General features: G+C 45.3%; 1 protein-coding gene across 2 annotated transcripts in view; it reads right to left on the minus strand.

The window, feature by feature from the left end:
- COQ8A (coenzyme Q8A) overlaps window positions 1–19,158 on the minus strand; it is a 65,666-nt gene that overhangs the window by 28,486 nt on the left and 18,022 nt on the right. The window contains exons 1-4 of one of the 2 annotated variants that reach the window (XM_019483102.2): window positions 15,666–15,710; window positions 14,381–14,575; window positions 8,427–8,843; window positions 7,135–7,201 (exon numbers count right to left, since the gene is read on the minus strand). In XM_019483102.2, coding sequence (XP_019338647.1) covers window positions 7,135–7,201; window positions 8,427–8,843; window positions 14,381–14,575; window positions 15,666–15,695 — 709 coding nt within the window. In that variant the 5' untranslated portion in view covers window positions 15,696–15,710. Of the gene's footprint in view, window positions 1–7,134; window positions 7,202–8,426; window positions 8,844–14,380; window positions 14,576–15,665; window positions 15,711–19,158 lie in introns of those variants that run through there. The other variant, XM_014598148.3, reaches the window with a different exon arrangement.

The raw sequence follows: 19,158 nt of genomic DNA on the forward strand, positions 1-19,158 counted from the left end.
ACACTTTACTCTTTTTTTTTTTTTTTTTTAAACAGTGTGATTCCCCCCCAAGTAGAACTAAGCTCCATCTTGACACCTTACAGACTGCACTCTCTACTCCCAGACACCCAGTGTGAAGCTAGATGAGGACAAACTCTAGAGACATTATAATGTCGTGTTAAACATTAGCCAGCACTGACTGTTTTTCCTTGATCAATTCCAAGGCTGTTTACACATCATTTAATCCTCATAAGGCAAGCTGAGCTGTCTCTCAGATACATACTGAGCTCCGACAGTAAAGGAAGCTACTATAGATATGGAACGCTAAGTATTCTTTTAAAGCATCATTCATAAAATTGTACTTTAACAGTGCCTTTCAGAAGAGTGCTCTGAATCCATACAGAAGGTTAGGATTTCAGGTATGTAAAACAACAATACACAGAGACCATGAGTTACAAGACTAAACCTTGTCTTATGCAGGGACAGCGCTGTAGTCATAAAGCCTCCATAGTGAACAGCTGGTTTAAGACTAAGGATATGCTACTCCCAGAACCAAAACAAAAACCCTCCAGAGGAACTACTTCTCAATATGGCCAAAAATGTTTATATTCAGGAATGATACCCATGCAGCTACTGCAGACAACATGAGGACACTGAGCATCTCTGACTCCATCCATTATACAAGAGTAGTGATGCATACAAACTGTCCAACTGACTTAACAGAAGGAAGCAAGAAGAATCAGGCTCAATGGCATAAAAAGTGGAAAAAATAGTGTCTTCACTAACAAAGGGCAATTTCATAGGCTGCGAATGAGCACTGGCCTCCAGCTCTCCCATTCCCCTCCTACAGAACTAGGTCTGTCGGTAATACACCCATTTATATTAAATGCAGAGCAGTGTTTCCTATCAAAGCTCCATTTGATCTTCCTCTCAATTCTGACCTCGTTTGGCACTCTTTTGTGTCTCTTCCATCCCAGCATTGTTCCAATTTGAGTCAGCCCACACCTGTTAGAAATGACCCCACTTTTCATACTGCACAAACAGCAATTTAAGTTTGTCCCTCCCAATTTAAGAGAAAAGCAAATAAACATGGCATCGTCTCAGAAACATTGATATTCATTTATTTATTCTGCCCCGAGTCTCTTTTGGCAAGGGCAGCACATAAATTAAATATACGCATACTCTATTAACAGACAAAACACTTTACAGTCAAATGGTATCAAGAACCAGATTCTATCCTAGGATATGGGCTCTTGATCCATTTGCACACCAATGTACGCTATTACCCTACGATCCAGAGCAAACAGCTTGTATTTCAGAGTAGCAGCACACAGTAGGCTGCTATTACTGAATCCCATCATTAGGTGACAGGGAATAGGCAGTAGCCAGTTTGCTCAAGGCAAACTCCTATAAACACACTATACCTATACTAGCATAGTTTACACTACTGTAGTTTTGTTGTCAGTTTTTCCTGAAGTTAGTTCTATAGACTAACATAACTTAAACAAATGTAAGGCTGCATACCATGTATCCACTTCTTTTTAATCCACTAGAAAGGCTGATTATTCCAAAGTAAACATATTGTGCCACCAAACTTTTAGCTATCAGTATAAAATCAGGATCAATTCCAGCACACTGAAAACTAGTCCTTGCTTTGGTGAAACTAAAATGAGAATATGGCCCAACATTCATCACGCTGCATATCCTGCAGTTCTAACATCTTTATAATCCAACCTGAAAAATGAGAAAGCAAAAATCCCTCCTGGAAAAGGCTGCTGGAATCTACATTATATACAAGAGATTAAAAAGGAGTATTTGTTAAAATTGGCCCTTCTTAAATTACTCAAGGGTTTTCCACCTAGAAAATGTGTACCAAGTAATAGCAAACAACTGCTCAAAACAGATGAAGGAAATGCACACATAAGCAAGTTTAAGCCTTGACGGCTGCTTTCTATTCAAGCCCATGAAGTCCTAACACTGATCACAAGCTTTTTGACACTATGGTGAGAGTCTGACAGGATGATTGTCCTCCAGGCATTATAATGACATGCAATAAGACACCCCCACAGTGGATCTTCTGATAAAAAGAACTATTTGGAAATGCAAGAGGGTATAAAACAATGTCCAATTCTAGTTTAAACAGAGTGGGAGGAGGGTACAAAACACCCTCAGGAGTGAGTGGGTGGGACTGAACTATTCTGACATTATACAGGAGAAAGGGCAGGAACTGATTATACTGCAAACTCTCCATTTCTCATGGGTTATTGAAGACCTGGAAGCTACTGCATGGTTTTCCACCTGCAGATTGTTTCTTTAGACATTTTTCCCAATGTTTGCCAACACCTATTATGCTAAAAACTAAAATCAAGTGTTAGACATCCTGAAAGCACGTCTGTTCAAAAGAAATCCATTCATCAAGCAAGTGACACAACAAAGCAGATGGATGTTAAACAATTGTGTATTGTTCTGCACAGCTTGCCAGGCTCCAAAAATGGAAGGTATTTTCCTCTTCAGTGGCATATGCTCTGTGTATGGTCATGTCTTGCCCTGCAAAGACTAAACAGCATGCTGCTGTGCTGGACAGTGGGGCTGCTGTGTTGCTTGGGTCAGCTTTGCACAGCACAACTTTAGCAAGCAGCACTGATTTCCTTTAGTTTCCTGGATTACTAAATACAGTCTTCTTTCCCCTCTCCTTTCCACTTAAAAATTAAATAAGAGAACTGGTTCCTCCCATATGTACTGAAACAAGAACAGACTGCATGTGTTAAGGCACCATCTGTACTTTCAGAACAATCTGACAAACCTTTTACAAGGAGAATGCCTCCACTGAAAGTTAGGAGCTCCTCAATTCATGCTTCTGTCACAGTGCTAGGTAAATCAGCCACCACTGGAGGTGTACTCTGGATAACATGCCATGATACCCATCGTATATAAGTGCATGCAAAGGGGAGACGTGTTCAGGGAAGGGATTTATTTCTGTTCAGCAGAAAATTCCAGTATCTCACACACATTACATGCAGGTGCTGGAGAAGAGAACACCCCAAGCCCTAAGGTGGTGTACAGCCAGCTACCGCTCTTATCCTAAAAAAGCTATGATTCAAGGCAAGCTCCCAACAAGAGGCCATGCACTTTGTCCTCTTTAAAACTGAAAGTCACTGGCAGGCCCATTCCAACAAAAAGATGGGGTGACCAAGATGTTCTCTAGAACATGGGTCCAGTTGATTGAGTTCAAAGGGTGGAAAAGAAACTCCAAACTGGTGCCTTTCTACTGGAACAGGAGAGGATTAAACAATAGGGAATGTTTAGAAACAGCAGCAGCAACAATGGATCCTGAAAGGGTTGGCACTGAAAGACTAATGTGACACACTGGTTTTGTAATATTTCTGATTTAAATGTATCCATGTTGCATGCCAGTTTCACTGTCTAGTTTGTAAGGTGGAGGGAAGGGGGTGGAGAATGGGTGGAGAAGAGGAGTTAAGAATGAATGAAATCAGAGCTGCCTTGCCTACATGGTGGACTAGACAGGATCAGGGACCAAATGGCTGGGTCTCATAGCTGCAAAGGAGCCAGAGCTCACTCCACAAGCTACACCTGAGCAGGCTTCAGGGAGTCTTCAGTGAGGCCCCCTCTACACATTACATTTCTGCCACTATTAACTGGTTTGCTGGGCAAACTGCAGCCCACCAATCAGTCTTTCCTGCCCTCCAAAGGGCTAGGCAGTCCCCATCTCCATCCAGCCTGCACAGCCACAAGCACCCCAAAGTTAGCTCAGCTATTCTGTCCAGAGGTTTGTCAAGTTCACCTGATGTTTCAAGAAGCTATTCAACACTGTTGCTAGAGGTGCATCCTTGTCTAGTCCAGCACATAGGCAAGGCAGCTCTGGCTTCAGTCACTCTTAACCCCTTCTTTCCCCACCCCCTTATCAACTAGGCAGCAAAACTGAGGCGTCCAAAATGAACACATTTAAACCAAGAATATTGTGACAAACTAAATTAACTTATTAACTGCAGCATAAATGGCAAGGGTGATAAACATGCACTCAATTTAAGGAGCTGCAAAATGGCAAACTCACAATAAAAAAAAATGTTCCGTATATAATATAGAACACTTATGCCTGGTTTGTGTGATACCTTAATTGAACGTGTGGCAGGTCCAGAGTCAGGGCCAACAATTGGCTAATTCTCAGCTCCAGCCCTGGGACCACACCAGTGTCTCAAACCAGCCACAGGGCTGGGACCAACAATCAACCCTGGGGGCACATGGCTTTCAATTTAGCAGTGCAGAGAGAGCCTGGGATCATGATCAGGCACATGCATATATGGCACAGCAGAAGGCACAACTATTGGGACCAGATTCCTATGGTGCCTTTAAACAAACATGTTCCAGAGGCCAAAGAGATTAGACAAGGCTGGGGGTCCCAAAGAAGTGCTCAATACCCTGAAGAAAATCCATGATACCTGGTACTTGTTTGTCTACCCTCTAGGGAGAATTAAAAGACAGATTTGGTTTTCACCTCCCCATTCACTCTCCCCAGCATGCCAGAGATACCTCTCTGCGCATAACAGAGTAAGAGAACCAAGTCACTGCTGTCCCTCCAAAAGTTGCAGAATAGCCAAAATGCCTCTCTGTCGCCATTACTTCTTTTTAACCTAAGCCTCTCCAGCAAAAAAAACCCCAAAAAACCATCACAGCCACTAAATATATCATTTGGCAATCTCTTTATGTGCCTTCAAATGAATCCATCAGCATATGAAAGGTCTCCCCCAAAGTTCAGGGAGAGCAGACCACTTGCAGCTCATTGTCAATTTACTTGCTGTTAACAATTAAAGACTAGCAAAGGCCACCTAGAAATTCCAGAGGGCCTGGGGAACATGAAACCCAAGTAGAGGGGCAAGAAATAGCAGTATCTAGCCTGTCCCTCCTGGCTGACCTCTGCAATTGCTCATGGATTACTGGGTCAAACTTTACTCTCTGAACAGCAGAGGCCAGCCTCCCTTGCCCTTCCTGCCTGGCACTGCTCAGTGGGTATTGCAATTCCTGGAATTGGCTACGAATCCTAAGAAAAAGCAAAAATGGTTTACAGCTCTTGACATCAGTGAATGCTTTCTGGGTGAAAGGCATGATTATTAAGCAGACCACCACCTTATGCGTTTGTTTTTAAGAAAGTCTTGTTATTTGCAACAGCCACATTAGTAGCTCGATAATTCTTCCTTCTGGTTTTACTCTGAATCAGCAAAAATGTGTACATTGCTGTTTTACTGGCAGGAATACTTAACTTCTCAGTGGCTGCATGGATGTTAAACAGAAACGTAAACTTGCCTGGCACTAGCTAATTAATACATTCCCTATTGTTTAATCCTCTCCTGACTGCCATACAAGCTGCAACCCATCCTCTGACTAACGGGAAGCCCAAATGCAAGAAATGCCCAGCAACTGCAGCTCACATCAGCTTCAGAGGAATTTCCCAGCATTCAGCTCCATCAATAACCTACCTCTGAGCTTTGAAGTCACTGAAATTACTACAGCAGAGTAGCTCAAGGGATCTCATACAGGCATTGAATGTCATGCTGGAATTTTAAAATGGATTGTCAAACTTTAATATGAAAAGGGCCTCTCTCATCAGATTAGAGCCAGCCAAGAAAAGCAACGTACTAGAGAACTAGCTGGTATGGCTTTACATTGTATTTTTTTTTCTTCTCATGCACATGTGCAGGCCAGAAACAGTTCTAACCTTTGAGAAAAAAAATTTGGAGAAGCTGTCTCTAGCTATAAATGAGGACAAGCATTCCATATAAACAAGCACAAGGTCTATCAGTAACAGTAACTAAGTGCTATTTTTAAATGTCAAAGCAGTTGGGGCAGGTATGATAATTAAAAAAAAGGAAAAAAGGCTTTCCCTCCGATCATCCTTCCTCTGATGTTGCAGAGCCTCCACATTAATTCAGCACTAGAAAGACTCTCCATCAAGCCTCAAAACCAAAGGAGGAATCAGCTCATTTACTGCCCTATACCTGCTGTTGACTAACCAGGTCACAGACATGATTTCATTTCCTATACCCCACAACTGTAAGGAGGGGTAGTGCCAGGAAGAAGTGAGCAAGTAAGATTCCACAGGGCACAGGAAACTGCATAAGCTTACTCCACTACTTAAATCAGGCTGCCTAGAAAGGACTCCAAGAAACAAAAGTACCAGGCCAAAAGATAACAGCCTGATGCTTCTCGCTTTCCGAGAACAAATGAGGCCAGGTGATGGCAGGAGGTATAGTATGTTTTCCAAGTTGTGCTGGCTGAAACAACATGCATTTCTTTTCTGAGAAGTTTCATTTCTCACCTCCCCATCCCCTCTTGCCCTCAGGATAACTTTCCAGCCTGAAGCATGAGTCAGCCATTCCTCATGCAACAGTTTTGGGTGCAGAGAACAGGAGCCATATAGACACGGTCCTGGAACTCCACAGACAGCCTGAGAGCTTGGACAGCTGCCACTTCTTATACAGCAGCTGTCAACAAGCAGCTAGGATAAATAAAGTTATACCATAAAGGAACAACGAGCAGTGCTGCAACATGCTTTCCACTGAAACAGGCAGGGCTAGGGTGCGAGGAGCTCCCATATCAGCACTTTGGTGTTTTCAGAGGCCTGTATGAGTTCCTATTTTTGGAATTATGGCAGCGTGCCTTCAAAAACAAGAAGATTATTATACATGGTCTTCTTAAAAGAGCATTACATGCAGCTGAGAAGACAAAGGAATGTAAAGGATCCTGCATATGAAACTATTTTAGCAGATTCCCTGAAGGAGCCAAGAACCTTCACTTCCATCTTGCAATTAAAGAAAAGGTTGCCCTGCAAAGAGCCAAGTCTTGAGGCATGCACAGATCCAATATACAGAGGCTAAAGAATTCTCAGAGGCATGTGGCGGGCACCACAATAAGCCCATGAAAATGGTGGCTGACCCCTTTTTCTGCCTGCATAATTGGCTGTCTGCCTCCTCAACTTGGGTAGACCCCTATCTATGGTGCATTTCACACCACACTGAGCCAGCTTCATTGCAAGTTCAGGATTGTTAGCATCTTACTAGCTGCACCATCATAGTCACTGATGGATAATTAGGTGCATTAAGTGCCTTTCACATGCAGTCATGTGCACACACAGAGCCTCACCTCCAAAGTTGGCAAGTCTCCCAATCCGCGTGACTGGCACCTTCCGCTCTCGGGCCCGTTCACTGAGCTGCAACAGTTGGGAAGAGAAAAAAAATCCACACTGAAACTTGGCTAACAGGTGTCATATGAAGTCAGCATATAGCTCCTGTAATGCTTGAAGACCAGCTTTGGACTCAAGTCAGCATCTCAAACATGGGTCCTTGGCATTTCATTGAGCATGGACTCCCCCCACAACATCTTCAAGTTTTCCCAGGTGAATTCAACATTGGCTACTTCACATTAAACATCTTGAACGGCAAACACCAGGGGGACATATGGTAAGGAAGCGCAGAGAATAAAAAGGCTTGTGTTCTCCCCTCTGGGAGATCCCTGCTTATTACCACCTCTGAAACCCTTTGATGTTCAGGATGCAGGAGGCTCCACGAGACCAACCTGTCCTTGTCCCCTACTGCAGAAACTAATGCTTATGAATGGTCCCAGGTTCAGGGCATCCTTCCAACAACAGGTGCAGCAGAAGCCTACACAGGTTTAATAAAAGCAGCACCATAAGTCAAGAATAAAATGCTAACATTTGCTGTAGGGTTTGGGGAAAGGAGACAGCAGAAAGCCAATCACAACAACAGTCCTCTATGCCACAGTTTTTTACCCCACTCTAGTCTCTCCTCCCCCTTTCAAATGAAAGCCTGGTCAGAATTTAGGTCCACCACTGATGCCCAGGGACAAGAGTACAAAGCTTACACTGTCCCACTTTATGTGGTTCACTGTGACCTAAAAGGATCACTCTTGTCATGGAGGATTTAAGCATATGCGAACCATTCAATCCTTCACACCTCTGCCAAATCTGCCAGACAACACAGTCCCTTCTAGGACAGAAAGGATTCTTTAGGACATTCCTTGAACTTCCAGGGCCTTGGGCTGTCTGCACCTGCTCTATGCCTCAGCTGTGAGCCAAGAGTAAATATAGACCCCTTCACTAGCCTAGGCATGCAGTAGTACATTGAGTGCCCAGCATGGAGAAGGTAAGGTGACCCATCCCCTGGTAATACAAAGCAAAAGTCCAATTCAGGGTAGAGGTTTTAGCTTTGCTCTCATACCAAATGAAGTGGGGGAGGAGGACTGACTAATACAGCATAGATGGAAACTAACAAGGAGACATTCCCTTTTCCCCACAAGTGCTAAAGAAGCAGTGAGCCCAGACTTTGGAGAGGTCCCCACAGCTAAAGCCTAGGGCCAGAAATTGTTGTTGTTAATAATAATAATAATAAACAACTATAATAATAACAACCACCTACCATCTGCTTGTGAGGCTTATGTCCTGGATTACTTTTAGCCTGCCTGGCTTTCTCAATATCTTCAGCTGTTAGTCCACTTACAGAGGAATGGTCTTGGTGAAAAGCTCTGTTCTGCCCAGAGGCAGCAGCAAAAGGATTTCCAGGGTCCCTAAATCCTCCAAATAGCTTCGCATTTACTTTGGCAGAAAAGGGATTCTGTCCTGGGCATGAGTCTCCAGTATCACTAACGTTTCTAAAAGGTCCATTTGTGGCATAGGCATGCGTTGGGCCCTCTGCCCCACTGCGTTCATCGGGCAGGCCAGAAGATGATGACAAGTCCTGCGCAGAACTCGATGACGATTCTGATCCTGAGAAAGCATAGTCCCTCGCAAAATCCTCACTGATATCGGTTAAGTTCTCCTGCTTTTTTCCCAGCTCCTGCAAGTCGCATTGGAAACAGTTCAGAAGTAGAAATTGAAAAACCCATAACATCCACCAATAACTCTCATATGGGCATGTGATACTAGGCTGGATCTGAACTCTTCCTATTTAAGGTAAATTTAGTGTGGAATATGGTCCCACCATTTTAAGAATACCAGAGGAAGGAAAAAAAGCCAAGAGTAATAAATGTACTACTGAACACATTTTGTCCACTTTATTAATAATCCTTTATCCAACAAGATTGAAATAGTTAAAATAAAAAGGCAAGTCCCTGACAAACAGCCAAATAACACCCTTTAAGAAAGAAGCTCCATGACACAAATGGAAGTCAGGGAAAGTACAATAATACCAGAATAAAACAGTAAGCAGATAGTAAGATATTAACCAACTCTGAACTTGCTACAATACATTGTTTAGATACCAGTCACAGGAGCAAAAGAATAACCAGGCAGATAAAAAAAAAAAATGCAGAATTTCCCATTACAGTGCAATTTAGCTTAGCCCTACATGTGCTATCACATCAGCACAGCCAAAGAATTCTGGTAGTATTCTTTAATAAGATATTTCTTTGCCTCTGTAATTAGCTTGTGCTTAATGTGTGGGTAACAAGGTACCAGACAGCTAAATTCAGTGAACTGGTGTTCTAGGCACACATTTCCCCTGTGGCTCTGCTCAGTCCTGACCCGCAAAACCTGCCCTGCTAGCCCAGATACTTGGTTCACTATTCAGCATCGGTTAAGATTACCACAAGGGATGAGACATTAACTCTCTGAGCTATCTAGTGCCTCTGGCTCTCCTCAGCCACCTGCCTCCACAGTAAATAAATCCTGGAGGTGCTGCTGAGGCCTGCAGCCAATAAGTGGGGTTCTAATCCTCACATGATTATACAATCAGTGGCGTACTTTAGGCTCTTTCCCAAACGCTGATTATTTTTTCCCCTCTTTGAGGAAGGAAAGCAGGACATAGCCCTTCCTGTTATGCAGGCAAGTCTCGTGTAATTGCAAACAGCAACATCCCTGAAAAAAACACAACAACAACAAAAATATGGATTTTTATTCAATGCACTGGGACCCTTTATCACTGTATGAAAGGAGCAGATTTTATTTTTCCTTCTTACTTAATCTTAAAAGGTGGCAAGAACTGTCAGTACTTGGCACGGGCTACAAGACATTTATAGAAGGTTCCTGTCCTCACATCTTATAGCACACTAGCTTTCCTGAGACAAGCCACAGACTGTTCTTGTTCTGGCTATAACTCTAAATACAAGTGATTTACAGATAGCAGGCTAAATGTACTGCAAACTTTTAAGTGCAACCTTCCTGCATTGCAGAAAAGTATGCAAAAAAAAAAAAAAAAAAAAAAAAAAAAAAAAAAAAAAAAGCTATAGAAGTCTGGTACAGAATGAAGAACATTCTCCCTATTTCTCTCCTGCCAAAGCATGCAACCAAAACATGTGAAAGAGCTCCCATATGAGACCTGGGACCAGAGAGAGAGATTCAAAGATCAAAATGTATACATAGTAAAACTGGGGTGCATAAACACCCATAAGTGGACATGATTAAGTCACTCACACTTCACCAAAGCCAGGGCAAAGATAATATGGGCCTGAAATCCAGCAGATTGACAGAATATGGCCAGAAGAGACCGTTATAGTCTGTAGTCCAACTCCTTACAGCACAGGCCGCAGAACTGCAGTATTTTCTCTATCAAACCTACAACACATTTCAGGTATAAATATCTTCGAAAGTCATTATTTAGAGAATGTCCCACCAACCTAGGACCCTAAACACAAGAGATGACAACACAAGATGTAGAACTCTCCTGTACATCTGGTCAAAAGCACAGAATTAACAGTGACCATCTGCTGAGTACTACTAAAAATGCAAATTTAATATAGGTTCATAGCTTGGCTCTTCTGAAAAATCCAATCTAAACTATGAGCACAGAGAACCTGAACATCTGGCCCAGAACTCCTGTGCAAATACCATACACTTACATGTGTGACAGATAGGTTAAGAAGCTGCAGAATTCTGTCAGAGAAAGGCTAAATGAGCATAAACCTAGGAAGATGGAAAAAAGGTAAGACAGGTCATCTTATGCATGGCCAAAAGGCCATCTTACACATGGCAATTTGACAAGACAAGATGACTAAAGCATATTTTGTATTCTGCATCTCTTACAACTCAGGAATAGAGCTGGGTGCACACTATGTAATAGAATCATAGAGAGTTAGGGTTGGAAAGGACCTCAGGAGGTGTTCTAGTCCACCCCCCTGCTCAAAGCAGGACCTTCCCCAACTAGATCATCCCAGCCAAAGTGTCGTCTAGCTGGGTTTTGAAAACCTCCAAGGATGGAGCTTCCACCACCTCTCTGGGTAACCTCTTCCAGTGTTTTACTACCCTCCTAGTGAGACAATTCTTCCTAATATCTAACCTAAACTTCCCTTGCTGCAACTTGAGACCATTGCTTCTTGTTGTGTCAATGCCCAGTTTAGCAAAACAGAACTGGGAACGAAGCTATGTTGCATCCAACAACCAGGAGACAGTTCCTAGAATGTGGAAACGAACACCACTGGCGCATCCACACATGCAAGCATGTGCACTTGCAGCAGCTCAAACAGAAGCGGTGCCAATTTGAAACAGGGCTTTTTGCCTCAGTGCACATGCCCAGACATGCACTTTAGTGTGGGACAAATTGTGCCACTTGGGGCAAAATAACCCTGCCTGGCTCCTGGATCTGCAGCCAGGGGGAGCTTGAGCCCGGGGCCAGCACCTGTGCTATCCCCAGCAGTATAAAAAGCTGCCCTGTCCTGGCCCCATCAGTACAAAAAGTTGCCCTGTCAAGTAGCTTAGGGCTACTCACTCTCAGGAGCTTCTGCGGTCCAGCCAATTGGTACCTTGTGCCAGCTGGACTGCTAAAACAACCCTGCAACCTTTACCCACTGCAGCAGTCTGACCTGCTGCACATCTGCCAGACCCAGATGAGGACTGCACAGCCAGTGCCCCTTGGGACCAGCTGCCAGTGGGCTGTGGCTGCAAAGTTGGCCTTTGTGTGGCACTACTGCCATGTGTGCCCCCTGCACAGCCATCTAGGCAGCTATCACCTGGAAGATGTTCCAGGTGTGGTGGCCTGCTCTGAACTGTCAAAGCATGTCCTCCTGGCCCCAACTGGCCAGGAGGTCAGCCACCTCCAGCTGGGTCCAAGATGCCAGCTCTGAGCAGGCAGGGTCCTGCCACTGGCCTCCCTAGCAGGAATTCTGGTGTTCCCTATTGAAAAAAATGAAAAACCCCTGATAAAAAAATCCTGAAGTCACTGTAAAATACCCCAAAATCCATGTTCCTCCACAATTAAAACAACAGACCGAGAGAGAGAGCAAGAGATCAGTTGGGCAAAGTTTTATTGATATATCTACAGTATTAAAGCAATTTGGAAAACTACTGGTGTCTCTATCATCATAATAAAGTGAATTCTAAATACCTATATGTTTTGCTGCCACCCCACCCCTGCAGGGTCCACATGCCCCACCCCCACTTAATCCCTAGTCTCCCAGATTGCAGCCCCGCCTGGTCCCATCCCCTGCCGGCTCCTTCAGCCCCCTCAATGGCTGCCCCACCCATCCCCATCCTTTGCTTACACCCCCAGCCCTCCAATGCCTGTCCCCCACCCCAACCCCAGCCTCTGGCGCTTAAAAAAAAAAGCCTCTACTCACCAGCAGTAGCAGGGCCTGTGGGGTCTCCTGGTAGAGCCCCCCATGCAGCGCAGGGCAGCGAGGCCCAGGCTGGTGCCACTGCAGCTGTCTCCCAGCCCCACGCTGTGCATGGGGCACCAGTGACCCCAACAGCAGCTGCTACTGCCAGTGAGTGCGGGGTTTTTGTTTTAAATTGCCGGGATGCTGGGGCCCAGAGGGGCAGCAATTGGCGGGGGGGGGGGGGGGGGGGGGGGGGGGGGGGGAAGGGGACAGGGCTGGGCTGGGCTGGGCTGGGCAGAGCACTGATAGGGGGGCTCGGGGGGCAGGCAGGGGATGGGGCTGGGTAGGGCAGGGATTGTGGGGGCTGGGGGAGTGGGCTGGATCCCCCCTCCCTCCCAACTCCCTACCCCAGTCCAGCTCCCCGTGGCTGGCATGCTGCCTGCTCTGCACAGGCAGGGCTTCAGCACCAGGTCAAGGGCCAACCATAGAGACATTCTGGCAGCTACCAGAGCATCTCTGTGGAAGACCTAGCCTCTGGTTGCCTCAGGGCGTGGTCCAGGACCATGCCCTGCCCTGCTTTTTTCCCCACTATGGATTTTTTCGACCCTTGGATATGGGGTCTAATTTTGCCCCCGCACCACTAATTTGCATTGCAGGGAACATTTTTTTCATTCCCACATATGCCTCTTGCAGCATAGATTGGGAGCAGAGTAGACTGGGCCAGGAAAAAGCAGAAACAGCATGAAAGCAACTTCCAGCTGCCTGGTGGCAACACAGCTCTCCGTCAACTAGAAGCTGCACTTACACTGCAGCCAGGGAGCAGCAGTGGTGGCACGGACACAGGTCCCAGCTGCATGGCTCCAACGGAGATGCAGGGAAAGAACACCCTGCCCTCCCCCACAAAGCTCTCCAGCCTGCACCAGAATGGGGCATGGCTGTTCTGACATGTGGCTTGAAAAAGGTTGCCAGCTCCTGAGCTAATGAAACATCTGCAGACTTCAGGGCATGATCTTCCATTTCTGTTATTTGCATGGCACCACACACAAAAGGGCTCTGGTCCATGACAGGGGCTCCTTTGCACCACAATACAAAGAGTTCAGAAAACAGCTCTAAGAGGGGACAAAAAAAAATTATGACTGGATATTTATCCACTGGACTAGATGATCTTCAGTTTTTTCCCCTTTTTCATGCCAGTGTGTAACCCTTATGAAAGAACAGGTCCATTATGACCGAAGTGCTTGGCCCCATTTAATGGACCACTCAGGTGGAAAATTAAAGAGCATCCAAATATTTGCTGCTCAGACTGGCAGGTCTAATGGCAGGCCTCCCAGTCGCATCTTCCCACTTGGGACACGCCAAGCTCAATACCTTGCCAGCTTGTAGCAGGACTGCTTTCAAAGCATTCATCCATTTTCAGCCCTCCTCTGTGAACAGAATCAGGCACTTTGGTGCCCACCGCATTTACTCAATTGCGCAAACAAGCACCCAACACTCCAGCTGGATTGTGAACAAATCATTCAAAAGTGTCAGATTTTAATGAGCCAGAGAAAAAAAAGTTTAAAAGGTGGAGCCCCAACACAAAAACCAAAAAAAATGCAAAACTGCTATTTGGATATTGTTGATTTAAGATAAAGTCCTTCAACACCCTTGGAGTTACCGTGTGAATTTACCCTGAGGTAACATCAAAAACTCATTTGATACAGTGCTGGCAGAATTTGTTGCATGCCTAGTAAATCCCCTCTGTGCACATCACCTGCTAGACAAAGATTTCTTTCACATACACTGTCAATAAAGGAAAGAAGCCAACTACCTACAGGGAGTGACACACCCAAGAAGGTTTCCTTACCTGCATTTTCCCCATGGCAGCACTAAACTGCTCTTCAGCAGTGGCCTGAAACGTCCTTGCAATTGCAGCTGCATCACCACCAAGAAAAACTTGCCGAAGCTGTCCTGCTTGGGTTTCTACGACTGCCTTGCTCAGCTTAGCCAGGCCTCTCATCAGCATGAAGATGTCGCCCGCCATGACTAACCCCTGTACGTGCTGAAAGACAGAATCAGAGTCATGAAATACAGCAGCTAGGGAAAGATTTCCAATGGCACAGCCCCAATGCTTTCCAGCCCCTCTAGGCAGCTGCTCCCTTAGGAAGGCCCTTTGGCTCAGAGCTCCAAAAGGATGCTGGCCAAGCTGAACCCCACAAGATGATGGTCACATTTTATAAGTGTGCAATGAAGGATGACACTGGGATCCCCCACACCCTCAGATTTATATACAATAGCTTTAGGAGAAGCAGAGGTGGGTAAATCTCCTGGGCATATATATCTCATTCCTTCCCTGACTTCTATGAGTTCATAAGCATCAATGTTTATCAAGATCTGAAACACCTCCGATAGACCTGTTTGCCCAAGAAAAGAGTCTGCTAGTGTGAGTGAAGCATACTGCAGCTGCCACACCCACTCCTTCCAGGAGTCAAGCTGACTGAGTTCACTAGGCCATACCTTCCCTACCAAAGCAAGACGTAAACTCTACCAAGGCCCACCAGTTAGTTACTTCTGTCCTCAAATACATACCACCCTTGATACTTTCTGCCACATGTACTCGTCATTCAGGGTATGGGCAAATGAACAAAGTACAGAGAGTTGACGGGGGCATGAACTTACTATGCATCAGATGCTCCACAGTAACTGTCCATGTGTCTACTGTAAATTAGCTCTATTTTCATTAGGGGCTAAGACATAACAATTTAGCAGGCCCAGACAGACAGACAGCTGCTGCATATCAGGTGCTCTGTACTAAGTCCTCCACCCCATTAGATCACTAATTTGTTCAGACCCTTGGCTAGTTCTAGGCTCACCCCTCCCCAGAGTTGCCAACCATCCATAAATTTAGGCCTGTTCTTTATGGTCTGTCCATAATAACCACATGTCCATGAAGTTGGTAAGAAAAACCTCAGATGTCCATAAAAGCACTAAGCAATCAGAGCTTGAATGAAGATTCCTCATCAGAGGCAAGTGTTGAAGAGCAAAACACCTGATGTCTGAGCTGGAGTGCAGCATGCTGCAGGAAGCCTCCAGCACTTCATGGCCCCTCACCACCCACCTTCCCCAGCTACATGCTTGTGCTATGACCCTACCTGTAACACTGCTGCAGGAAGGCAGAGCATAGTCCTTCTTTGGGTGTCCACGATAGGATGGGAAGGCATGGCCAGCAGAAATAAGGCTGGGGGATTGGTTGAGGAAGGGTTGGGGGACAGGGTATAATCAGGGGCATCAGGGTGTGGGGATAAAACAAGAGGTCCCTGGGGTGGGGACAGCATGGTGTAAAACTATAGCTGCAGGTCAAGCAGGGTTGTCAAACCAGGATTTTTTTATTTTTTTTTTTTTAATATACCTACAAACATTTTACTGACAACCATACTTTTTCACTATGGTTGGAGTTAAACCCTAAATTTGACCCTAAATATGGTTGGAGTTAAACCCTTGTCCAGGGCCTGGCAGAAGGGTTATATTATGTAAAGCATAAAAAGTTTAAAAAATAAGTTCTGGGTTGGCAACCCTACCACTCTTCCAGAAAGGAGTCTCTTCTGGGATGTCCCCCAGGTAATATCTGGAACCCCTTATTGCTTTCAAGGCTCTGCAGCTGCTGCAAACCTGGGCATGCAGAAGGTCCCTAGACTCCCAGCTCCTGTTCTACATATAGGCCACAAAATGTTCTTCCCTTTGCTTAAAGGAGATGTGTTCATTACTCTGTCCTTCTTTCCAACTCTGTACTTCCCTTTCTGGTGCTGCATAAGTATCTGTTGGCCCTGCCAATCTGCTCCTTTCCTCCCTTTCTGGAGTAGGACCAATGGCCCCCTCAGCGTTCTCTCATGGACAGGATTTGCACTCAACCTGGTGTAGGCCAGGTTTTCCCAAATCCTACTGATTGTAATTTTAGGGGTTTCCAAATATATAAACTCACTAAGCTTAACATCCCACAAGGAAAGTAGTGCTCAACTGTTTGGCCCCGTCGGCTAGATAAGTGGTGCAGGGATGGATTGGATTGTGCCCCTCATGTGAGCACACCCACACAGTGGCAGCCCCCAAGCTGCCACTGCATGCCAGGATCAGGCCCTGCAGTCCCCCACTGATGAGACTGAGAGCCCTGCATGCTGAGATTGTGTCCTGGGATGCTGCACTGCCCCCGCATGCAGGGATAAGGCCCTGTGCATTGGGAACAAGTCCCAGTGCCCCATTCTGCCTCCACCCAGTCCTGGCCCTGCCCTGCACACCAAAATTTAGCACACAGGGCCATACTATCCAGCCCACAGGGCTCCCCAGGGGTCTGGAAATTTAGCAGCAGGGGAGTAATGCCACTGTTCCCCACTGCAAATTTTAGGACCTGTAAGGAGCCTGCAGGCAGGGTGATATGGCACAAGGGGTCAGTTCTGGTCCGCTGGCTGGGAGTTGAGTACGCTGCACTAGAGTATTATGCAATTAATGTTGCTCCATGTGCCCAGGCTGAAAGGTAAAGCGCCCTGTTTGAAACAAACCATTAATGTAATTTCAGCACATTCAAACACAAAGAAACTTGATATGGAGGACATGTGGTAACAGAATGGTTACTTTAGAAGAGTGATTCTCAACCAGATTGCTGCTTTCAAAGGGTGCTACAAGGTGCAACAAAATAAGCAAGTGGGAGAAGATAAGGGCAGACCCAGGCTCCTACCTGCCTGGCTACTACCCTGCTTCCAATGCTCAGGCCTTCTGCAATTAGGTAAGCGCTGTTAAAAAACTAATTTATTTATTAATGGCATGCTGCTCAATTCACAAATTATGGAGATCTCTCAAGTCAAATGATGAGTGCCTCAAGTCTAAAAAGTTTGAGAAGCACTGCTTTAGAAGAATAAACTCAGAACAAGGCTTTCAAAAGGCACTCAGCACAATGGTCCCAAGGCACTATTACTAGAAAAAGATGATAAAAATTAATTCTTCCAAGCATAACTGCTTGGCAGCACAGGAGATCAATGAGTGCAGTGTAAATAGGACATCCACTGCACCCAGAGCGCACTGTGCCAAGCAGATTTGCAACTACTGGGAGGAAACTATTGTGTCCACATATTTTGCTTATACCTCCAGCTCCTCTACTACAAACAGTGGCAAAACTAGTGTTCTCTACAGCAGAATTTTCAGGACCCCAAAAAGGTCACATTGCCAGGGCTGGCTCACTCATACATGTACTCCTCCAAGCCCTTCAATACAGAACAAGGGATGCCATCTAAGGCACAACTCAACCCATGGAAAATTCTCTCTGGTCTGGAAGAATATAGTCATCAATGAGTCATTCAGTTCTGGCTGCAGTCTCTACAGGTTACTCAGACTACTTCCTGGATAACTGTGCAAAGTCATCATTTCATTTTTAGAGCATGTTCTGTCAACCTGCACTCACACACAAGCACAGAACAAGTCATGAACATCAGCACAGACCAAGTGCTGTAAACCCAGTCAATGGCACATACAACACTATGCCATCCAGTCTATAAGTGACTGGATCCAGTTGTCTTCTGAGAAAAAACTTAGGGCTTCTCTACAAGAAGGGTTATGTGCCAATTACACAGGAAAAGCACAGCTTGCCTTGGGATAAAACAACTGAGTTCCAGGACAGCCTGAAGAAATAGCATCAATGAGTCATTTACAGTTCTGGCTGCAGTCTCCACAAGTCACCATGAGACTATTTCCTGGATAACCATGCAAAGTCATTATTTCATTTTCAGACATTTTGTCAACATGCACGTGTGCATGCATGCACACACGCACAAGCACAGAACAAGTCATGAACATTAGCACAGTCCAAGGGCTGTAAACCCAGTCGATAGAACATATAGTATTATGCCATCCACAAACTACAAATGACTAGATCCAGTTGCCTTCTGTGGAAAAACAACTTTTCTTGAAGAGAAGCTCTACATACCAGTCACACAGGAGCAGGATGGCTAACCTTGGTATAAGAGAGGTGAATTCCAGGACAGCCTGACAGTTCTTGTAAATCAAGGGCAAAAATTCTTGGTTACTGATGTATTTGTTGAACAAACGGAATGATCAAGGGCTGAGAAAATGAATCAGTCTCTCTATTTACTATTATACTATACAGCCATTTACTATTATACTATTACTGTTATAATGGATACATGGCAACCTCTAACTACAGCATAACTTATACCATTAGGGGCACAGAGGTCAACAACGTACCAGCGCTACAGGCACAGTGGCACAGGAAGTGTCAAAGTCCACCCCCCCACCAGTGAAGTGCTAGGTACAGACACCCTCCACTTCCCATAATGCCTCAGGTAAAAGCAGTGGCGCTGGGCACTTTTGTGCAGCCACTGAGAAAGGTGGCAGTCCTAGCACTCACCCTTCACATGCCCACCTGCATCTGACCCAAACTGGTTCAATTCAGCTCCTGACACCTCACAACCATGGGTCAGATCAAATGGCTCCATGAGGGGGCCATAGGTTGCCAATGCCTAATCTACAGGATTGTTGTCTGGACTGGAAAAAAAAGATATTAACCAGCACAGCATTATTGTCCAAGCTGAAATATTAAAGCATAAGAACACACTATTATGAATGTTAGGGTATTAGTAACTA

Source organism: Alligator mississippiensis, chromosome 1 (assembly GCF_030867095.1).
Source record: "Alligator mississippiensis isolate rAllMis1 chromosome 1, rAllMis1, whole genome shotgun sequence".
In the NCBI taxonomy this organism is placed as follows: Eukaryota; Metazoa; Chordata; order Crocodylia; family Alligatoridae; genus Alligator; species Alligator mississippiensis.